Source organism: Penicillium chrysogenum (genome assembly GCF_028827035.1).
Source record: "Penicillium chrysogenum strain IBT 35668 chromosome Unknown utg000001l_segment0_segment0, whole genome shotgun sequence".
Classification (NCBI taxonomy): domain Eukaryota; kingdom Fungi; phylum Ascomycota; class Eurotiomycetes; order Eurotiales; family Aspergillaceae; genus Penicillium; species Penicillium chrysogenum.
The window spans coordinates 8,843,284-8,865,231 of NW_026622749.1; the positions used below are offsets into that span (position 1 = coordinate 8,843,284).

General features: G+C 50.0%; 11 protein-coding genes across 11 annotated transcripts; 5 read left to right on the forward strand and 6 right to left on the reverse strand.

The window, feature by feature from the left end:
* Nucleotides 1-7: 7 nt before the first annotated feature.
* On the reverse strand, nucleotides 8-2,281 carry N7489_003483 (uncharacterized protein; the record flags this gene model as incomplete). Its single annotated transcript, XM_056709238.1, has 8 exons — nucleotides 8-263; nucleotides 315-619; nucleotides 668-942; nucleotides 989-1,151; nucleotides 1,201-1,428; nucleotides 1,488-1,562; nucleotides 1,613-1,908; nucleotides 1,966-2,281. The coding sequence occupies 8 exons, from the start codon at nucleotides 2,279-2,281 to the stop codon at nucleotides 8-10; spliced, it is 1,914 nt and encodes a 637-aa protein (XP_056573540.1).
* Nucleotides 2,282-2,835: 554 nt separating this feature from the next.
* N7489_003484 (SDR family oxidoreductase) lies at nucleotides 2,836-3,606 on the forward strand (the record flags this gene model as incomplete). The annotated part of the gene is made up of 1 exon (XM_056709239.1): nucleotides 2,836-3,606. One exon carries the CDS (start codon nucleotides 2,836-2,838, stop codon nucleotides 3,604-3,606), a length of 771 nt encoding a protein of 256 aa, XP_056573541.1.
* A 160-nt stretch (nucleotides 3,607-3,766) lies between these two features.
* N7489_003485 (flavin monoamine oxidase family protein) lies at nucleotides 3,767-5,860 on the reverse strand (the record flags this gene model as incomplete). The annotated part of the gene is made up of 1 exon (XM_056709240.1): nucleotides 3,767-5,860. The coding sequence occupies one exon, from the start codon at nucleotides 5,858-5,860 to the stop codon at nucleotides 3,767-3,769; it is 2,094 nt and encodes a 697-aa protein (XP_056573542.1).
* A 648-nt stretch (nucleotides 5,861-6,508) lies between these two features.
* On the reverse strand, nucleotides 6,509-7,318 carry N7489_003486 (uncharacterized protein; the record flags this gene model as incomplete). Its single annotated transcript, XM_056709241.1, has 1 exon — nucleotides 6,509-7,318. The coding sequence occupies one exon, from the start codon at nucleotides 7,316-7,318 to the stop codon at nucleotides 6,509-6,511; it is 810 nt and encodes a 269-aa protein (XP_056573543.1).
* A 1,545-nt stretch (nucleotides 7,319-8,863) lies between these two features.
* On the forward strand, nucleotides 8,864-10,009 carry N7489_003487 (cytochrome and DOMON domain-containing protein; the record flags this gene model as incomplete). The annotated part of the gene is made up of 1 exon (XM_056709242.1): nucleotides 8,864-10,009. One exon carries the CDS (start codon nucleotides 8,864-8,866, stop codon nucleotides 10,007-10,009), a length of 1,146 nt encoding a protein of 381 aa, XP_056573544.1.
* Nucleotides 10,010-10,348: 339 nt separating this feature from the next.
* On the forward strand, nucleotides 10,349-13,101 carry N7489_003488 (uncharacterized protein; the record flags this gene model as incomplete). The annotated part of the gene is made up of 3 exons (XM_056709243.1): nucleotides 10,349-10,417; nucleotides 10,482-10,730; nucleotides 10,789-13,101. 3 exons carry the CDS (start codon nucleotides 10,349-10,351, stop codon nucleotides 13,099-13,101), a joined length of 2,631 nt encoding a protein of 876 aa, XP_056573545.1.
* A 619-nt stretch (nucleotides 13,102-13,720) lies between these two features.
* Nucleotides 13,721-15,008, reverse strand: N7489_003489 (Mrp/NBP35 family ATP-binding protein; the record flags this gene model as incomplete). Its single annotated transcript, XM_056709244.1, has 4 exons — nucleotides 13,721-14,379; nucleotides 14,445-14,564; nucleotides 14,665-14,800; nucleotides 14,925-15,008. The coding sequence occupies 4 exons, from the start codon at nucleotides 15,006-15,008 to the stop codon at nucleotides 13,721-13,723; spliced, it is 999 nt and encodes a 332-aa protein (XP_056573546.1).
* Nucleotides 15,009-15,289: 281 nt separating this feature from the next.
* Nucleotides 15,290-16,953, forward strand: N7489_003490 (AATF family protein; the record flags this gene model as incomplete). The annotated part of the gene is made up of 3 exons (XM_056709245.1): nucleotides 15,290-15,359; nucleotides 15,421-15,523; nucleotides 15,576-16,953. 3 exons carry the CDS (start codon nucleotides 15,290-15,292, stop codon nucleotides 16,951-16,953), a joined length of 1,551 nt encoding a protein of 516 aa, XP_056573547.1.
* Nucleotides 16,954-17,174: 221 nt separating this feature from the next.
* Nucleotides 17,175-17,591, reverse strand: N7489_003491 (uncharacterized protein; the record flags this gene model as incomplete). Its single annotated transcript, XM_056709246.1, has 1 exon — nucleotides 17,175-17,591. The coding sequence occupies one exon, from the start codon at nucleotides 17,589-17,591 to the stop codon at nucleotides 17,175-17,177; it is 417 nt and encodes a 138-aa protein (XP_056573548.1).
* Nucleotides 17,592-17,994: 403 nt separating this feature from the next.
* N7489_003492 (uncharacterized protein) lies at nucleotides 17,995-20,083 on the reverse strand (the record flags this gene model as incomplete). Its single annotated transcript, XM_056709247.1, has 8 exons — nucleotides 17,995-18,140; nucleotides 18,205-18,304; nucleotides 18,355-18,461; nucleotides 18,529-18,936; nucleotides 18,986-19,247; nucleotides 19,294-19,643; nucleotides 19,694-19,848; nucleotides 20,049-20,083. The coding sequence occupies 8 exons, from the start codon at nucleotides 20,081-20,083 to the stop codon at nucleotides 17,995-17,997; spliced, it is 1,563 nt and encodes a 520-aa protein (XP_056573549.1).
* Nucleotides 20,084-20,481: 398 nt separating this feature from the next.
* On the forward strand, nucleotides 20,482-21,606 carry N7489_003493 (putative NAD binding Rossmann fold oxidoreductase; the record flags this gene model as incomplete). The annotated part of the gene is made up of 2 exons (XM_056709248.1): nucleotides 20,482-20,808; nucleotides 20,866-21,606. The coding sequence occupies 2 exons, from the start codon at nucleotides 20,482-20,484 to the stop codon at nucleotides 21,604-21,606; spliced, it is 1,068 nt and encodes a 355-aa protein (XP_056573550.1).
* Nucleotides 21,607-21,948: the final 342 nt, after the last annotated feature.

Consider the following 21,948-nt stretch of genomic DNA (forward strand, 5'->3'; position numbering starts at 1 on the left):
TTCGGGCTCACGCAGGATACATCCTTGGTCCCGTGCTCACAGGCTTCAAAATACCCGTCTGTTCCAAGTCCTCGATGAGATTGGCCAGCATCAAATCACAACCTCGTGCTGCACCGAAACTCATTGTAACCGGCATAAACTCCGTTTTGAGCGAGACGGTGGAGTAATATGGGACTTCCCCTACGGGAACTACCAGATCAGGGGTACCGGCCAAGATGGCCACCCGACCATCCTTAAAGCCCATCGGAGGCGCAGAAGGTGCACTGTAGATATGAGCAATAGGTCATTTGTCTCTCCGAGGACATTTTACTCACTCAAAATAGGTATTCCGATACTGGGTTTGACCCTTGCTGTAAGGATAGATATAGATACCCTCAGAGCAAGTCTTATCGTCTGCTTTTCCGTATCCATCGGATTCCCACCAGTCTTTGAAGATCGTTTTGTTCTTGAGAGCTTCGCCGTATGCGGCGTCACCGCCATTATTCTGGCCCCAGGCCCATCGCAACAGGGGACCTGGGTTCACAAATGGTCGGCGACCATCGTGCTTGGCCGCGTAGTCTGCGTAAAACGGCAAAGAAAGAGAGCGATATTGATCGACGGATACCAACACTGCATATGTCTATAGAAGATTAGTCTCTGAATATGTATTTAAATTGCTGAAACTCACTGTATTCAGTAAGTCAGTTATATTCGAGGGTGTGTTAGAAGGGTGACTTTCCTCCCAATGCGAAGCGATATCAACAAACTCCCTCTTTGTGCCCAGGAAATCTTCCACTCTCACAATAAATCCTTCAAGAAGTGCACCAGATGCTGTATTGGAACTGGGAAAAGAAGAATTCGGGTAGAACAGCCTTTTCGGATAGTCTCTATAGTTAGTAAAGTTCTGGTACCACGCATGCATAACCCTTGACCAGGTTGCAGCATCGCGAGCAAAAACGCCAGCTGTATCGAGTTCGTGACAGAGTGGAAGAACATTATCAAGAGATACAGCTCCCGTGGAAGGGCGATTGGCAAAGACTCCCTGCAGCCCCCCCCGGGTTGCGCATAGAGCCACCCGTGTCACTTCCAACGGTGATGTCCAGCCAGTCGTAAGATGCGATGCCGGCACCAGGTCCTGACGATGACCCGCCGGGGCTTTGGTAACCATCACCCTGAGACAACCGTTAGTGGGATTCCATCGACTTCAATGGTTGGACTTACTCGAGGGTTGAAAGGACAGTGGAAGTCGACCCAGTCGGCGGTGGGATTATCTCCATTTGCAAATTGCACGGTGCCCATTTTCCCCACAATAATGGCCCCCGCATCTATCAGCCTTTGGAGTGCGGGGCCAGTGGTGTTCCGCGGAGGATATAAATCGTAAAAGGCCCGATTGCCACCGCTAGTCCGTAGTCCCCTCAAATCAAATATGTCTTTCACTCCCAAACGCAACTACATGTTGTTAGTCAATATTGAAAGATAGCTGGTTGTTTTGTTAGATGTAGATGTACCCCTGCAAGTGGCTTTGTTGATGTTGGCGTGTAGTATAACCTAGATGGCACAGCAACACTCGACGTCATGGCACCCTGGAATCGATCAGCAAAGGATTCTGAGAACAGGTCACAATTTTACTCACCGATGAGGTTGCTGGCAAGGGCTTGAATCCTCCAGCTCCGTCGCTAATGGTAGCTTCAGTGAATGCTAGCTGATGATCAGGATAAAGACGGAAGGCCTGATAGACCTCTCCAGTACGCGGGGAGTAGAAATAGGGCCCCTTTGGTATGTCATGGCGTAGTCTGGCGGATGTGATATTGCTTCTAGATTGGTAACTGGGAGAAGCCATCGCAAGTTTATTTCCAAGTCCTTGCAGAGCATGTTGAACAGTAGACTCGACTTGGCCCCGCCCATCCCCATCGTAGACAAGAAGAACCGCTATCTTGAAGTCAACGGAAGTCCTTCAGTAGACAGATTGGCTTGTTTAACACCCACCTTCAAGGAACCCGGTCTGGAAAACATCATCAGTAGCCGAGAAGTTTGAAATGGTCTCTTCTATAATTTCCGCAGTAAGCAGAGCTTCCTTTGTCCGGATGATCGTCATGGGAACGATCGCGTCAAATCGAGCTGAATCAAAATACGAGGTAACCATTCTCGAGACCACATCACCGCTGTAGTAGTTGATGTTATTGACCGCAAACAGTTTGCCATTATCAATAGTTGAAGTGGCAGAGATAGTCGAGGCAGCCAAGAAGAGAAGAAGAGAGGTATAACCACGCCAAAGGCTGGACCCAAGACCACCAGGAGCCATGGTGTGCTTTTCTTGCAGCCATGTCGTTTAAAAGCAGATAAGAGGGTTAAATATGCCAGCCTAACTCACAATCGGATGCTTTCGCGCACATGCAGCTGGGGACCTTCCGAGGGCGCCCGAATGATAGTTCCCATTAGCCCTATACACCCCAAGTGAAGAGATAACGGATGTACTGACACACAGCCATTGGTTCCTTTTCTGTTAATATTTGAAGATAGATAATATTTGTTCTCCAATTCCTCTTGGCAAGGATTTCGGAATTTCTCCGTGGATAGTGGAATTTGGAGATTGGAGAACCTTGGGAGATCTTGGCCTTGGTTGAATATATTAATGCCCCAGCTGCATATAGACTAGGATTTAGTAGGTAAAGTGGACTTGGAATAAGCAGCGCGACGCTCAGCTTGTAAAGATGTGGCCTGACGAGTTCAGCCCTGATTGGCCCGTTCCACATAAGCCCTAAGTATAAAAGGAGGGGGCGCCTTGCTTTCTTTCTTTCTTTCCTTCTCTTACTTCTTGAACGGAAAAAGTGTCCTATATCGAAACCACTCATGATAATGGCCTCCACTACAAACACTGTATATGTTGTGACAGGTGCAAATAGAGGCCTTGGCCTGGGACTGACAAAACGGCTGCTAGAACGCCCTGCCACCACTGTCGTGGCCTCAGTGCGCAGCCACGACGCAGCCACGAGCCTTAGGTCCGACATTGAGAGTGTCGCCGTGGGAGAAAATAGTACCCTCCACATCATCGAACTAGACTTTTCAACTGCATTATCCCCCGATGAGATTACAACGGCCTTCGCCGCAGCCGTCAGTGCAGTGACGCATATCGATGTGGTCATCTGCAATGCCGGATTCCCGACGCCCATGACTCCGGCTCTAGTGACTTCGGCGGAAGATCTTCGCAAATCGTTCGAAGTCAATACCATTGCCCCGCTCCTCGTGTTCCAGGCCTTCTGGCCACTTATGCAGAGATCGGCTTCTCCGCCCAAGATAGTCGTCATCTCCTCCTCCGTCGGTTCGATTACCTGCCAGGAGCCTTTCCCCGGTGGCGCATATGGTCCCAGTAAAGCAGCCTCGAACTGGCTTACCAAGGCACTTCATCTTCAAAATGAGGCAGATGGATTGGTTGCGTTTGCTCTGCATCCTGGCTGGGTACAGACGCGCGCGGGGGATTTTGCCGCGAAGGAGTGGGGGTATCCTGGTAGCCCGCCGGTAACTGTTGAGGATAGTGTTAAAGGGATGCTTGGTGTTATTGACAGTGCTACAAGGGAAAATGTATCGGGAAAGTTCGTATCGTTCACTGGAGATATTTTGTTGTGGTAGAGAGGGCATTTGAATAACACAGGAGGGAAATAACACAGCACACAGCAAAGTATCTTTTGGAATCTTACCTAGGTATATATATAGCATATTATGAGTATCTGGCCTTTTTCTTTTCTTTTTTTCCCCCTTATCCCCCAGACCAAGGAGCAGGACCGAGAAATCATAGCTTGATCCATCTCCCCATCCACCGCTGGTTAAGTTCCTTCGCCTCATCCACCAAACCCAACTCCAACAGCAGCTGAACCGACCCACGAACAGAAGAATGCAGCGAAGAGCTAACCCAAGCCTGGGTTGGCGCAGTGTGCTCTCCAATGAAAATTGTGTTATGCTCCGTCTGGTGATAAGCCGGAATGTACAGTTCATGCTGTGCAACATCCGGCCGACACCAAGAAGTTGCGGTATGTTCATCCTGGAGCCAACAGAGACGCTCATAATCTCCCGTATAGAAATCGCTCGCTTGCTCACCATGCAGACTAACAATTGAATCCAGCACCGTCTGGACGTGTTCTTCGTCGGAGAAACTCACGAACCGGTCGCTCCAGTCGCCACCTCGGTAGTGCATGATTAGACCCGGGCGGGACTCGTTGAGTCCGTAGACGGGGTAGTAAAGTGCACCGACTGAGTCGCTTGCTGGCTTGGAGTAGCCGCCGAAAATTGGTCGGTCGCCCTTTTCCCAGAATCGCTCCGAGAATAGTAGGGCTACTTTGCATGCGGACTTGAAGCGCAGACCTGTTTCGCTGATTGCGCGGTCTAGCACGGAGGAGAATTTGGGCAGGTCCATGAAGCGAGTCATGGTGAATGGCGCTGCCATGATTGTGTAGTCGTATTCTTTGGACTCGAAGGTGCGATTCGAGACATTGGGGTACCATGACAGTCGAGTGCGAGTGTGGCCATCACTTCCCTTGACTGACTCCAGTTTCCGGATTTTTCGATTGAGAGTAAGCCTGTCGCGGACGTGAGGAAGAAAAGCGTCGGACAGGCGGTTGAATCCTCCATCGACGCAGAGCCATTCCGTCTCGCCTATACTGTCCCTGCTTCCATCCAGGCCGAGATTGGAGTTGTGATGCAGCTCATCCCAGAACACATCGTAGTCGGATGAGGTCCAGATCTCGTCGGTGATGTTCTGACTGGCTTTGAAGACATGTCGCATCATCGCCTGTTCGCTCCAGTCATCAAGCCCCTGGTCCATGGCGGTCTTGTGGGCTCTCCAGACATCCTTCTGAAGGGATTTGAGGGTCTTTTCATCTTTCAGAATTTTATTCATCTTGTTCTCAGTGTTGGTATATTCGGCGCTTGTCATCTCTGGAGGATCCTCTAGGCTTGGATCCTCATCGATTTCAGCGCGAGTAGGAATTCTTCCATCTGGATGACGACGAGTGCCTCGAGCATACAACTCATTGGGACTGTGTTGAATCCAGGGGATGAAGTCAATCTTCCACTGCGAGTCATTCTTGTTCATGTTGTTCAAGAGGTTGGCCATTTGGAAAGTCAACTGATGATCAGTGTACAGGAGTGTCTCGTTGTCGTCTTTGTAAGTGACAGAGTGTGGAAGTCGCATTGGCCCCATTTCAGCCCATTCTTGGGTGTCGGCGACATACTTCGTCCGGAATCTGCCACCGACGCGATCGCTGGCTTCGATGATCTCCCAGTTGTGTACACCGACGCTGTCCAGCATTAACCCCGTCGCAAGCCCGGAGATTCCGCCTCCAACAATTGCAATTGAGGTGTTCTTTGCTGAGTTTTTCGAAGCAAATCCTCCGTTGCTTTCCACCTTGTCTTTGATTTTGGCCACTCCGTCGAACCATGCTCCCTGGGCATCAAAGTCCTTCAGCAACGGGATGTTGGTGTCAGCCATGGATCGTTTCTTGGACTTCCTCTGCAAGGAGACAGGTTTGCTTTTGCCCAACACCTTTTGTGTGGCATTCAGGCCGTCATGTCCATAAACGTAGACACAATGGTGCGTTGGAGCCTCATCTGGAACCACCCAAGCCAGTCGCTGGGGAGGATGACCGTGAACTGAAAACTGTCCGATGAGTTGCCCTTTTGCCACCGAATCATCATCACAGGGTGCGTAGAGTGATTTTATCAAATTTGGCGGTTGAACAAACCAGTCGAGATGAATATTGGCCAGTTCACCACCGCGAACTGTCTCGGAGGTTGTCACTTTGACGGTTTCTCGTTCAATGATCGCTCCGAGCCCGGGCAACACCTGGGCGACCAGCGTCGCCACTGCAAGAGATGATTTGCCAAGCATTGTGACTGTGATTAAGCTCACCAACTGGCTTGGCTTGGAGCTTTTATATTCACACACTCGTTAGCGCATCTCACGCCTTGATGCTCCTGGGGACCTTCTGCGGCACCAAGAAAGGCAATGAGGATGGGATCGGCTATATCTGCTGCAATCATTCGAGCCCATTATGGCTATTTCTCCGAAAAAGTGGGAATAATTTCCGTATCTCATTTCTGGAGAGTACCGCGTGGAAGGGGACCTTGTGGCTGATCAGCAATTTCACAGATCGGCCTTGACTTTTGCAGAGATCGTCCAAAACAAACTAATTTTGTCAGACAGACTCATATTGACATACGGTTACATCAAGCTCCGAGCCTGGAATCAGTGAAAATTGGCTGAGCTGTGGGTGGAGGAGAATCACCAGAGTTACCTGCGTCTCCCTATGAGGTCTGATGTATTATTAGTTAGATAAGCTTGTAGAAGCTCTTGTTAGGTGACGAAGATTTAATATTTACATGGAACCTCGCCGTGCGCGATGATTTGTGTGTAGCTTTGAACCTGCTAAAGATGGTGTGATTCTTTGAAGAAGCTAAGCTACGCCGTGAAGGTATAAAAGTCGAGCTAAACATACAGCCAAGAAAACACAAAGATCACGACCCAGGATGCGTAGACTTATAGCTGTTGCTCCATCCAGGCGTAGCGTGAGGCTGTTTCCAACTCACCAAGAGAAATCTGGAGGTCTTGCTCAGGGGGAACTGGTTGGCGACATAACATCTCCTCGAACCTGATGATCAAAGGTTCTGCGGGACTAGTAGTGATCGGAGCGTCGGGTTGTTTTGGCACGCGAGATGTGGTAACTGACTGCCGCACAGTTGGTATAGCAGTGGCTGTGTCTAGGACAATCGTCTGGAAGGTGATCTCTGGAGAAGTCTGATTGATCGACACAATGACCACAAGCTTGACTTGGCCTACGGAGTTTGCGAGCCACCATACTGCATCGGATTTTAGTTTCTCTATCGACTCTGACACTCCAGCTTCCATCACAACAGTTGGCCACTTCATATCACGCCCTGGCAAATGTGACCGAGGGACCCATGACTCGTCGGGCTCTTTAAAACAGGACCCGCCTCTAACGCGTTTAGACCCTGTTGGTATGATCAACCAATTTAATCCCGTATTGTACAGCGCAAGAGTCAGTGCCGTCCGGATATTCGCCTTCAACGCTTCGTGGGCCCCATCCACTAGCTTCAAAATTAGCGACCGTGTCTCGTAGTTGTACATCATCTTCGTAGATTTGGAGAAGTCTCGTTCTACCACGCTGGGTGGGACGTTTGTGAACCGCAGGTATTTGACCACTTGAATGGTTTTGATGTGTTGTGCCATACGAGTGCGAATAACGCCAGCTGTTGGACCATCGGCCTTGAAGGTGTCGGGTAATGCCTCGAAACACTCGAGGTCTGGGTTGACTGAATTATCCAACATGACTGAAAGTGCTCAATAGTATGAGATTCCTGATAAAGAATCGAAAGAGAAATGTAATCTCCGACCTTCACAAGCCAGACTTGGGTAGCATGTAGGTTTCACATAAGCTTTTAGGTAGTCATTCTTACTTCATTGATGAAGAGTAGGTAGAGTATGTGCCCACTCTAGGAGAAAGAGGTGATGATAATGGCCTTATGCTGGCGATGGTTGATCTGGAGTTTTGATGGAGTATAGAAGAAAAGATAGGGAGGAGGAGAAGAGCCGAAGACAAGGTGACTTCATAAACAATGATGAGAAGGAGCAGACTCTGGCCTTTCTACCTCTTTACCTAGCTACATCCATATGTCTTCCTATATGTCTTTTTAGGTGTCTTTTTAGGTGTACACGGCCTTTATATCAATTGATGACATCTATACACCCAGATGACTCTTATTCAACCACTTACGCTATAATGACATCGAAGATCACGTAGATGGGCGATTTTCTGCTGGCGACTCCAAGAAGACCAAGGGCATTGTACATGCGTCGGTAAGACTGAGAGCGTCGATCGCGGGTGCTCGATGATTCGTCACGACTCTCCGGGAAACCCCGAACCATTGCAGATATGGGGGATATCGGGGACATTCTCCATTTGCTTGAATCCAAGGGGTTCCCGTCCTGTTGAAGCTGACAAAAAATGAATAAGCCACCTGGTCAACCTAGGAAGCCCCTGCTTACGGCGGATTGATAATACCAGCCATGCCGGTCTGGCAATGGCCAACCTGATCACGAGTAGTACCAAATTTGATTCTACAGATCGAGATGAATCTCGACTTTTTATTCCGGACACAAAGGCAGAGTCGCTTTCACTGGTAGATTATCGTACAGCTTTCACAGACGTTGCCGAAGGGAAGTCCCAGGACCTAAAAGCAATTCCGTTCTACAAATAGCTTGGGGTTCAAAGGAATAACATAGAATCATGTTCATTGTGTTCTTTTCCCTTCGCTACGATATTCCCTCATGTACACACAGACATATACACAGAGACATAACCTTGAAACTATGCATAACCCTACTTCCCTATTTCCCCATATTCTGCATCAGTTTAACCAAAACCTTACAAACAATCGAAATTGTATAGACCTTGGCCGTAGCATAGGTTCCAGCGGCGTCGATAGACCACTCATGCTTTACCCCCCCTCCCCCAAAAAGAAACTCATCGGGATTTACAATGGCCTTATTTGATGAGGCTGAGCATTGATCAAGGTTTGACGTGAGGCGCAGCAAAGTCGTATTCCTTCGACTGTAAGGTAACTTGCAAAGTTGAGACACAAAATGAGATTCGTCAGTTTAAGATACTCCAATAGGCAAACAGTAAGATAATATATCTCGTCCTTTGACAGTCTTTCCAAATATCCATGGAAATTCGAAAGTCACGACCACAAAGACTTGGCCTCACGTAGCCCAATTGGCATCTCAACCGTGCAACAAAGAGCCGGGAGGTATTTATAGGGGCGTGTCCTTTGTAAGATCCGAGTAATCAGTCTCAACCTTTCTCTTTTCTCAATGGTTCGGCATATTCTCTCTTGGCTTTGGGCCATGCCTGCCCTGGCCCAAGTTCAACTTCACAGCGTTCATCCTCAAGGGCACGACGAGATCACCTATAGTTTCAGTGTCCCCGATAATACTTCTCAGTCGGGCTCGGGCCCCATATACTTCCAGATAAATTCTACCCGCCAAGTGCAGTGGTTTGCCTTGGGTCAAGGAATGCAAATGGCAGGCGCCACCATGTTCGTCGTGTACACGTCTGGCAACACTGTCACCGTTTCTCCGCGGTCGGGCCTCGGGGAAATTGAACCGTTGTATAACAAGGACGCCCAGATCACAATTCTGAATGGCAGTGGTGTGCACGACGGAGTCATCACTGCCAATGTCCGATGTGACACCTGTCTAAAATGGAATGGAGGAACAGAAAATGTGAACGGCTCCTCAAGTCCGTGGATCTGGGCCGTTAAATATGGAGAGTCCCTGAATTCAGTCAGTTTGTCTGAGAGTATCACCCAACATGATGATCACGGTGTCATGACCATCGACCTGAAAGAAGCGACGGGCGGCAGCTCAGCGAATCCTTTCGCCCAAATGGCCCGAGCACCCGTCTCCTCCAGTGAAGAGGATCCGGGCTTCGCGGCTTTCCGAAGCACAGTCAAGAGGAAAAAGACAGCTCATGCTGTGCTCATGATTGTGGCTTTTGTGGTCATGTTCCCTTCCTTCGCGCTCGGACTTCATATCTTCCCATCCAAATGGACGGTGAACATCCACGGGACGTTCCAAGTCTTCACTTTGGCCGTGGTAACTGCAGGCTTTGGAGTTGGTATTTCTCTAGCACGGCAGATTGAATTGATCGATTCTTACCATACCATCATCGGGATGATCATTGTACCATGTCTTGTTCTTTTCCAGCCTGCTATGGGCCTGTTACAGCACCGATTCTTCCGGAAGACGGGTGGTAAAGGACCTTTCGCTTATATGCATCGCTGGTTTGGACGGATGATGATCATCCTAGGTATCATCAATGTTGGGCTTGGGTTTAAGCTTGCGAATGCACCGCGTGGAGCCATCATTGCAACTAGTGTTGTTGCTGGTGTCGTTGCGATGGTTTATGTTGCGATTGCTAGCTGGACTGGAAGACCGAGGAGACGTGATCTGGAATGACATGGAGATTACCTACCTAGGAACATCTAGTTACCTATCTCTACCTAGGTAGGTCTTAGGTCTGGGGTAAAGAGGATCGGAGGTTCGCGTTCCCGCAGATCCATTTCCCCGATGACATCATCTTCCCCCTGTCTTATTTTCGTCGCTTGGTGGTTTTCAAGTCAAATTTACTGATATTCTCCTCCCTTTCCGCTCCTTAAATGACGTCGGCCAATTTCGCGATCGGACCACTCTTGCCTTTCATTTAACTATCATTATTGGCTTTGGTTTCTTTGGTTTTCTTGGTTTCCCTCGGATTTCGCGACACCTGGCATACTACTCCCCCCGAACAGATCCATTATGCCATTACATACAGTCGCACTAGGTGTGGCATTGACTCCCACTGTCCTTCACACTCTAATCAGTCACGTATGTCCCCGTGGAATGTCCCCACAAGGCTGAGATAGTCTGGCTGACGGCGCATCATCTATAGTACCTGAATCGCAAATCGCTACATAACAAACCCAGTGTTCACATTACCTACGATGAGGGTATCCAGATTGTTCGTCAATTTCTATTCTATGCATCCAAGCACCCTGTCGAAGACCTCCAGGCATTCACGCGCCAATGGGCCCCAAGCCCACATTGGGTGAGAACCGAGACCATTACAATCCCCGACAAGTTCCTGTACGCCGCTGCGGACGCTGTCACAAAGCAGCTGGGCCCCAAGGGGGTCATAAGAGTGGGGGGGAGAGAAATGGTGGCAATGGCGCGGGCCGTCCGAAGAGCTGAAGGGGGAGTGGATTGAGATGCGGAACCACTACAATCAAACGGAGGGGGCCGGTGGGCATTGTAACCGTGTGATGCTATATATCCATGGTGGGGCTTATTTCTTCGGAAGTGTCGACACACATCGGTACATGTTGCAGCGCCATGCGCGCAAACTGAAGGGACGTGTATTTGCACCGGAGTATCGACTGTCGCCGCAGTTCCCTTTCCCATGTGGCCTGCATGATTGCATGGCGGCTTACCTCTGGCTGCTCAAGCTCTATGAACCAAAAGAAATCATTCTTGCTGGGGACTCTGCGGGCGGAGGCCTGGCTCTATCGATGCTGGTCATCATGAGAGATCAGGGTATTCCTTTACCCGCAGGCGCCATCTTGATTTCGCCTTGGGTTGATTTGACTCACTCTTTCCCGAGTATTGTTGAGGACAACCCAGGCGATTATATCCCTCCGTATGGCTTCCGCCATAAACCCTCACCTGCCTGGCCTCCTCCCAATGCCGATGATATCCTGGAAATGAAAAGAATGTCGCGCCAACCAATAGTGACTGCCGAGGATGTTAAAAAAGCTATTCCCCAACCGAACAGCAATGCTGAGGAGACTGCCATCCGTGGTTATACTGTCCACGAGGACTCCCCACCCCCAGCCGAACATGCCTATCCTGGCCAGCAGCAAGCCCCGAATCCTGCTAGTTTGCAAGCCGAACCTGATAATATTCACGTTGTCCTGGATGGGAAGACGGTCGAACTCAAGGACCAAATTCAGTTGTACACCACGAATCAATTAATGTCCCACCCCCTGGTTTCGCCAGTCCTCCAACCCTCTCTGGGTGGCCTGCCTCCTCTGCAAATACTGAGCGGCGGTGGTGAGACGCTCCGTGACGAGCAATTCTACATCGCCCACAAAGCAGCCAACCCGACAGCATACCCACCCAGTGATGTGTATCTCGATGAGAACGATCCTACCCGGGCGACCCTGAACAAGTACGAACCAACGTATGTACAATTTCAGGTCTGGGACAACCTATGCCATGTCGCTCCCACTCTGAGTTTTACGCGACCAGCCAAGTACATGTTCCGTTCCATTTCCCAGTTTGGCTCTTGGGCATTAGCACGTGCACAGAATGGCGAGGTTGAGATCGTGGATGATAGTGCTCTCTCAGCCGTTTCGTCAAGTAGCTTAGAAGATGAAGATGTGCCGGGGCCTCAGACCGCATTAAACAGCCCGCCTGGCGCACCAGGGCCTTCCTCTGTCGGCAAGGCCGGGGATCCTCTTCCAGCGTTCCATCAATATATGATACGCCAACGAATCGATAAACGAGGGCATGTCTTCCCACTAGATCCTCCCTCTTCCTACCCAGTGCTACAGTTACCCCCTGCCCAAGTCGGGGCAATCAACCCCTCGCTCATCCGAATGTGGTTGGACGCAAAGAAGGAATGGGATATCAGATTTGCGAAGGAGAAACTCCGGGTTCAGAGCCGACGCCTGAAAGAGCTGGCGCATGGCTTCCAAGATTTCGACGGTGAATGTCCTCCCCCGAGCTCTTTGGCCGCCCGACGAGCTGCGCCTGGCGTACTACCCAAGCGACATGCCAAGAAGAACTACGGCATGATGATGTGGAGCGGCTGGGGAAGCAAGCACGACGAGCGCAGAGTGGAAATGGAGAAGCGGGCCGAACAGTCAGGTCGACGTTCCACCCGCGTTAGCACTGATACTGGGCAGGCTGGAGCATGGTCTAGCACCCCGGCGACGAATCCTCGAACTGAAAAAGCCACAGACAAAGAACTTGCCAACAAATCGCAACCTAACGGCTACACGGCAGTACGTCGGGATAAAAAGGAAAACCTCAGTAACGGTGATTCTTCTACTGCACGCATGTCCACAGACCCCGAGACCATCTCTCAAACTCTCTCGCAGAAAAGCGCCGCCCCAATCCTTATATTGCCCGGGGTGAACAACAACAAATTCGCCGACGAGAACGCCAGCACGAGGGCTCTATTTCATGCAGCAGGAAGTCTCCCGATGAAATCCGATCTCTCCTTAGCTCATAGCAGGTACCGGCCATCATCCGCTGCGGGATCAGCCGCCGGCCGAAGCGAGATGCTGTCAGACACTGCCAGTACCGTTGGCGGCGACAAGGACTCCGTCGCCTATATGAGCATGGCACCTGATACCGCTAGCACCCGCGCTGTGACGGATGCACGGGGTGTTATTGCCCCAGTTATGGCTGGCGAAAATGGCCGTCGCTCTACAGATACTCTATCTGTCTTGTCTGCGGCTGGTCGGGACTCGATGTCGCACCGAGAGGCGTCTAAAACCGCCGAGTAAGCCTTGTAAAATTGCCATCTATGAACATATCCCACTATTTATGACTTCTTGGACTGTCTCTTCAGATCTTTCCTATTTCTTTGGATTTTTTTTGGGCTGTTCTGTTGAAGCTCTATTTAGCGACTTCGCATTTCATTTCGTTAATCTTGTGTTTCACTGCACAACGACTCAGTTTAAGTGGCGTACATATCACCGCGCATATGTGCCTTCCAAGGTCGATACCTACATGTAGTTACATCACATCAATACCCATCTTTTCCTTTCCTCGCGTGTTACTTATTATGCGCTATCCTTTGACTCTTCGTTTTCGGTAGCTTCACTCTTCAAAAGGTTCTTCAGTCAACACATGTTTTTCCTGATGCAAGGCATCTCTTGTCGATCACCCGGCAAGCGGGGCCATCCTGCAGCTGAATAGATTGGGATGTATCCTCGAGGGGAAAGCTGTATCCCATGGCTGCCATTCCAGCCTAGGTCGGGGTTATTGTCTACATCCCAAATGAGAAAAAAAACACGAATTCCGAGAGCATAATAGCCAGTTGCCAGCCACTGGATGATGCAAGTCTAATATAATAATATACAATGTTCATAACTTTACGTCTAGGTAAGTCGAATTGACCCTTCAGTGCCAATCAAGACCGATCTTCCGAGCCACCTGCTCAGCAACACCAAGGAAAGCCTCTCGCCTCGCACTGCGCTCAACACTCTCCTCCGCAACAACCGTTGGCATCCCACGATCAGCATCCTCGCACACCTGGGCATCGAGAGGGATGTCACCAAGGAAGTCCACCCCGAGGCGCTTGCACTCAGCCACGACACCGTGGTTCTCGCCGTGCACGTGGTGGTGGTTATCACCATGTGAGAATATGCGAGTCTGAGTCCCGCACTGTGGACAGGCGAAATATGCCATGTTGCGCACCATTCCGAGCACGGGCACTTCCATTCGTTGGAACATCCCGATGCCGCGCACTGCGTCGCGGAGTGCGATGTCCTGCGGCGTTGATACAATCACTGCCCCGTCGATGATGACTTCTTGGTTGATTGTGAGCTGCACGTCGCCGGTTCCTGGAGGTAGATCGAGGATTAAGACATCCAGTGGACCCCATGATACTGAGTGGAGGAGCTGATGCATGGCTTTGGTTACCATTAGTCCGCGCCATGAGATTGGTGTGGTGTCCATCGGTAGTTCGCCGGTTGTGCTGTCAGCTTGTGTTTGGGGGAGAAGGTAGCCCATCGACATCGATTTGAGGCCATAGTTTGTCAAAGGGACGAGGCAGTTGTCTGGCAACGTTCATAAGCATGTTGATCATGGCTTCGCTGCTGATGAGCTTAAAAGGGAGACCCACTTTCGTCGAGGCGAGGTTCGCCGGAGAGATTTAGGAGGGTAGGTATAGAGGGACCGAAGATATCGGTGTCAAGAATTCCAGTCTTAATACCACGGCGTGCAAATGATAGTGCGAGATTGACTGGCAAGATCTCTTTAGCGATAGTTCATTCCACTTGGTTCACAGGTCTTGCGTTATGGCAGGCTTGAGACATAGATAGGAACGAAGAATGTTAACATACCCGCTATCGTAGACTTTCCAACGCCTCCCTTTGCTGACGAGACCGCAACAACTTTCTTGACATCTCGAATCTTGCGCTTTTCTGGCAGCCCTCGGCGCGAACGGAAAGTTGGCGGGGTACCAGAGCGTGGAAGCCCCTGTGTTTTTTTATAGTCAGTCAATGTAAGCCAATTAGACAACCTTGAAGCCTCGCAATACAAATGTTTATTTGGAACAATCAGTGAACCGAGAGGAGCTCCAAAATGTAGAGTGACAACTAACCAAAGGATTCTCATGCTGAAGAGCTCGACATGTGGAAAAAAGCCTCGTGCCTCTGGTAACGACCACGAATGGAGAAACCAACATTCTGACAGGCCAAATGAGGCAGAGACGAATGAAGAATGTAAGACCAGAGAGTCCGTGAGTAACAGAAAGTCGTTCCAAGATGCAGGGCAAGATATCCGCTGCGATACTGCCAGTTAAAGAGCCGACCGCCTTTAGTAGTTAAAGCTCCCATGCTGTATACCGCCCACGTGAAAATATACCGCCCGCAGACGCTAAACCTAGAAAGGAGTAATAGTCCGTTATCCGGAAAAACCAATAAAAAAAGTTGCTCGTCAACTCTCTACTCTCCCATACCAAACACTATGGGCAAACCACGCGCAGCTCGTTCCCTAGCTGATCAGCTTGCTGATTTTGAAGATCCCACTCCTAAAGGTATGGTTCATGCAGCAGATTCTCTTGAGTACCGGACATTCAATGCTTACTTCACGTTCAGATTTTGATCCCGAGGATATCGATAATGGCCAACAGTCAAGTGATGATGAAAGTGAAAATGAAGGAGAAGTGACTACAGGCAGAGAGCATTATGAGACTGTCGGGTGTGTAAAAATAGGTGTATTTGGTATCAACAACTCGCTAATAATCAAACAGGAAAGCAAAGCTCCGCAAAGATGATCCCCTCCCTCTGGGGAAACAATATGATGGTGCCCGAGTCAGCCGGGCGGCGCTAGGCACTGAGAGTGATGAGGATGACGAGGACTCAGACATCTCGTCCGGCTCCGAAGAATTTGCCAGCAGCGACGACGCCCTGGCCCAGGAGAGTTCCGATGAGGACACAGAGGGAGGCGAGGATGAGGATGATGAAGAGAGCGAGGAGGATGATGAGGATGAAAGTGAGGAGGGCGTTGAGGTAGTGCACCAGCACTCCAAGAAGCCCCGCCACGATGTCCGACATGGCGACACAAACGGACCGTCCGGTGACCGCGACGAGATTCGCAAACTAATGGCTACGGATCAGAAGACTATTGCTGCGACAATATCCTCGGCAGCCAAGGCCGATGCTACGAAGGGAAAGGCTGTCAAGCAACAACGTACCACTTTTGACGCGCTTCTTAACGCGCGAATGAAGCTTCAGGGTGGGCTGACGTCTATCAACGGTATTGCTGCTGTCTTGGGCTCGGAGAACGAAGCAGATGGAGAGGACGCGATGAAAGACGAAGAGGAAGTTGTTGATGAGGAAGCAATTAAGTCGGCGGAGTCAGCCGCGCTGGCATTATGGTCGACTCTCGAAGGTCTGCGTACTGCCCTGGCCGATGCTACCGCCAAAGAAGGCAGCAAAAAGCGCAAGCGACCCTCCCCCGCCTCCCTTACTACCAGCTCCGCCTCGCTATGGGAACGCATGGCTGAATTGGAGTCTGAGTCCATTTCGCACCGCCGTTCCATTCTCGACAAGTGGTCCTCGAAAGTCCGTGGCACCTCCGCATCTATCCCTAATGCCAGAGGCAAACTGCTCGGTTCTGCCTCCGGTCGCCAACAGACCATCACAGCCGTCCTCGATGCTCAAGTCGCCACAGAGATTGGAGAACGATCCTCCAAGCGTTCACGCACATCTGATCAACAAGAACCTCTCTACGATGATGGAGCATTCTACCAGTCCCTTTTGCGTGATCTCGTTGAGCAGCGCATGTCAGCCGATTCTGTAACCGGTGGCTTTGACAACCTGCACCAGCTTCCTTCACGCCTGCCTATTCACCCCATCACTGGTATGCGCAACGATAAGGTGAAGCGAGACGTTGATACCCGTGCTTCTAAGGGCCGCAAGATGAAGTACAATGTGCATGAAAAGCTTCAGAACTTCATGGCCCCCGAGGACCGTGGCTCCTGGTCTACGCGCGCGCGAGATGAGTTCTTTGCTTCTCTGCTCGGCAAAACGGCTAGTGGTTTGCTCGGCGAAGGCGATGAGGATGCTAGTGATGAAGATGAAGATGTTGATCGGGAGGAAGGTGGCTTGAGACTGTTCCGGAACTAGCCTCGCCATACATTTACAATCGCATACTTGTACAAATAGTGGATACGGCCATAGAATTAAAAGGCGAACCCTCCGTGCATTATCATACAAAGACCCCTTCCTGCAGTATATAAAGAGTACTGCAATTCGTACCCGCCACATGTAGAGGCTCAACCCGTGTGCAAGGGAATGAATGCAAGGCTCTGTCAATACTGCATATCCAAACAGCACTTGCCATGACATCATTTCTTCTCATCTTCTCGGGGTGTATATAGCGGTAATGGTAGTTCCTCGTTCACAGTTCCCGTAGTCCCTGATGTTCCCTGGTGCCATTCGAAGTGTGTCGTTCGTGGTAACCCTAACATCTTCTCGCGCACTGCTTGCTGCAGTCGATGTTGTCGCTCCACCTCTTCCTCTTGTGATAGGAATTGGGGCTTGCCATATTCGTTTATGATAACGGGCCCGCTTACGTCGTTGTAAGAAGGAGGAGATGGGCTTGAATGTGGAAATGGTGTGGTCTTGTGCTCTTTGGTCGGGGAATTTGAGCTTTGCATGATGGGTATATAGTAGTGTTTCCTCGATCCGTCGGAATTTGGGAGATCGGAGCTCAGTAGACTTCCTGGGACCAGCCCGAGGAATAGTCCGATGATTGCGTTCATGGTTTTTGAGGGGAAAAGAGACTGGAGGCCAATACGAAGTGCCCGTGTCACGCGCGACTCGAATGTCCGAGGCAATGACGATCGGCCACTAGCGCGTTGAATTTGCGGGGGTGAGACACCGGGAACTTGGGGTGAAATCGGGGTGTTTCAAGAGGATATCGAGTACTTCTTCCAGTACTTTAGTACGTCAATTTGAATGATGTGAGGATATTATACAGACTTGATCGAAGGAAAAGAGCCACTTAAATGGATTCGTGGATTCGGAGAAAGGGGTGGGGTGCGACTACGTATGAGTCCCCCTGAGATTGAGATCTTCCCCTTGACACCCCCTTTGGTATACAACCAGTCTTGGAGAAAATTCTGGGTATTTTTATTGAATAGACTGGTCTTCAACCCTTTTTCTTTACTCCATATTCTCATCAACCTCTCGCCATTGGGCGCGTAATGTCTGGATCAACGACTCCATATTCCAACCAGTCCTTGCATGCATGGCTTGCAATAGTGACTCCGCAGCCCTTTGGTCGAGGGGATGTCGAAGGACCCAACCCCCTGCCAAGTCAATTAGTCAGTTCAATGTTCAATACCCCATCAGAAATTAACATTGGCAGCTCACAGGCGAGTAGACTATGACGTGCAGTAAATAACGTGTTCTCGGCCTTTGCGTTGGACTGTGCCAATCCGAGAACCATGAGCAGATGGTGGCGTACATTCTTCTGAATTCATTGTGAGCACAGACCGAAAGAGATGTTGGTGGTCAACAAACCTCCACTGCTCGAGAATGCCGCAAGCTTTCATAGGTGGAAGATGCCCGTGGAGACTCGGAAAGCGCCAGAACAATCTTGGCGATATGGTAGTATTGGATGCCAATAACTGCCAGGCATTTGAGCCGATGTCAGTCTCATGCTGTCTATACACACATGTTATGGGGGCCATTCACCATGCACGGGTAGCAGCATCCAAATTGTAGGGAGTCGTTGGTCTGGCCCCGGGCCTCGGGGGACTGATCGGACTGGGTCGAAGGTGTGCGGTTTAGTGGAATACCACTCTTCGATCTGGTCAGTACCACGTGCTATATTAGAGTCCGTGACAGCACCCTGGAGAACATTAGCAAGTAGGAAGACCATTCTGCTTGACCAGGCAAAGTCGTCATCCCTTTGAAAGACATCTGAGTGGTAGAAGCTCTGTAGGTTGGTCCGCAAAGGCCGTTGGCTGGTTAGCGAGATATAGATATCTTGTCGCAAACAAAGCCAAGCAGCAGCTTCGCCCAAGCCGCCAGAGGAGCCAAAGGTTGACACCGTATTTAGAATATGAGTTGTGCCAGTAAGATGGAACTGATTGTCCTCCCCTGGAATGCGTGAGCATTTATTTGATGCTATTTGTCCGCAATGACTGACCATCCATTTCTTCATGTTGACGGAGTATAGCGACTGCGGCGAGTATATCCTCGGTGATGTGCTCGCGAGGCCCAGAAAGCGCGGGAATAAGCAGTTGAACACAACAATTATGGTACTGCAGTGCCTCTGTTACATCGGTGTTGTCCTGCCGGTCCAGATGGCGCGAGGAAAATGCAAAAACTGCATATCGTAAAACAGGCTCTTTCAATGCTCGGGCTGAAACCTCTGTTTCAAAATGACGTTGAGGATCCGTGATATCAGCCTGTTCTAATCAGCGGCTGCAGATGGGTATGTTGGCATATACGCACCCAGAGCGCCATATTCTCAACGAAGTTCCTCAACAATATGGCTTCCCTTTCGCTTAGAGGTTGCAAAGGGTTAGAAGATGTTCTTGATTGAACTGATCTAGGAGAAGACAATGATAGAATCGATGGTGACACATTTTCTGCAGTGAAAGCTGGGAATTGGGCCGAGGCATTGCCTTCATCAGCTCCATTAGCTGCATATGGTTGTTCTGCCAGTAGGCCACTTGGGCTATCGAGCTCCTCTCTCGGCCCTATTTGTAACAGACAACTAGGGTCGTTGGTAAAAGCCGGCTGGCCATCCTGAATGGTCGAGTATAGGCTAGCGATCTCCGGCGTTTCGTCATGGAAGCGCACTAGAACACATGGTTAAATTTAGATAATAGTAGACCGTTAGTTCGTCTACCTTTGCCATGTAATTGGGGCCAGCAGCTCTCTGAGAAGGCAAGCTCAGCCTCTTTGGATAATGAGAGACCATTGCGAAACCTGACATTGGTCCTGTCACAATCCACGCCAGCTTGTTGGCAGTGCTCGCAACCAAGGCCATTAATATCGCCTATGCTGGATCAGTGGACCGTGGGGTTTCCCAGTTAGAACTTGGTAATATCCTTACATTTTAGGTGTCGCACTGTGCAATTGTGTTTTAGTACCTCTGTACGTCGATGTCGATCCTTACCGGTGACTTACCACGACATCGTTGGCTGTGCAGGTCAATTAGCAGAGATCTTCATATATTCATTTTCGATTATTGGCCAACCCACCAGCCAGTTACCAGGCGATTTCTTCTTGGAGACATGCAGGGGATTTGCAAGGAGGAAATTCTTTCCGTCCCCCACGGGGGGGCTTCCAAGGTTGTATGCATGACCCACTTACCATAACCGGGCAAAACCCCCGGGGGCCCCAAAACAATCGCAGAGAAAGGGAAATCGTTTAACCGGGAGGATGCGGGGAAGCCAAACCCCTTCCCCTTTCCCCTTTCGTTGCTTCCAGTAATTCTTTCCGTTCACCTTAACTTTCTACTCTTTCGTGACGGGGACTATTACCTTGAAGTAAGACCAAAAGCACTATACTGTTCACGATGCAGATCGAGCAGCTTCTTTCTCAACTATTTAAACCCTCTCAAAGACCCAGGGAACTAAGGATTCAGAAAGACATCAATCATTCTCAACTCTCCTATTCAATCCCTCCAAAAACATGACGGTTCAGAAATTACAAGTTGGCATGGCTGGCCTCGGTCGAGTCGGCAAGCTCCATGCTATCAACTTCCTGCAGAAAACACCCCGTGCACAGCTTCTTGCAGCATTCAGCCCAGACCCTGCTGAGATTGCATGGGGGAGAGTGAACTTGGAGCCCCACGGTGTGACTCTGTACACCAACTACGATGAGATGCTCAAGCATCCCGGTCTACAGGCTGTTGCTATTGGCACGGCTACCTCAGTGCATGCAGAAGAGACAATCAAGGCTATTGAGCAAGACTTGCACGTTCTTTGCGAGAAGCCCTTGTCTACCGATGTCGAAGTGGTACGGGCTTCTCTCTGTTTAAATTTATGACGAATGCTGATAAAAATCCCTTTAAAGTGCAGAGCGGTGGTCCAGGCCGCTAAGAAGAAGCCCCATCTGAAGGTGATGTGTGGCTTCTCCAGACGCTTTGATGATTCGTACCGTGATGCCTACGCCAAGATGGAGCAGGGTCTCATCGGCCGGCCTGCCATTATCCGCAGCCAGACTTGTGACAAGTTTGATCCCTCGGGCTTCTATGTCGAATATGCAGCCTGGTCTGGTGGCGTGTTTGTCGATATGTCTGTTCACGACATTGATCTCAGTCTGTGGTTCTTTGGGGACGAAGTCCTTCCGAAGAGCATCTCTGCCCACGGTATCACTGCGGTCCAACCAGAGCTGAAGAAGTACAACGACTACGACAATGCCGTGGGGATCGTGGAGTTCTGGAATGGCAAGATTGCCTACTATTACTGCTCACGCATGATGGCCGCCGGCCAGGAGGACACCACTGAGATCATTGGCACCGAGGGCAAGTTGACGGTAAATGGAAACCCCCAGCGAAACTTTGTCAACTTGTACCACAACGGTGGCATTACTCGTGAGATTCCTCACAATTTCATGGGTCGGTTCAGCCCTGCCTTTGTTCAGGAGGCTAATGACTTCACCGCGGCCTGCTTGGACAACACGCCGCTTCCTATGAAGTTGACCAATGCTGTCAAGGCTGTTGAGATTGGTTCTTACCTGCAGGAGGCACTGGTGTCTGGGAAGCAAATTCATTTCGATGAAATTGGGCGACGAATTGAAAAGGCTCAGTTATAGATACATATAGAAATGGGAGTAGATGAATTTTATGATGTTTTATGAATAGAGGGTTTCTTTTTCTTTTTGATCATTGACCTGTCCAAGAGCTAGTTCTTTCGAAAATCATCCATCAGTTGCTCTTTGCATCAAATCCCCGACAAATCGCACCTTATGCCAATTAGGTGGTTTACCTAGGTAGGACCTGCCTAGGCAAGTACTGCGGGGATTCCCCAAATATGACGCAGAAAGATCAGCAAGGAGTCCTTGAAACGTTCAGCTTCTCACTCCTACAATTTACTACCCTCCAAGGCTTGGATATTATTCAGTCATATCTATTGAGTTGTTCATATTGCCACCTAT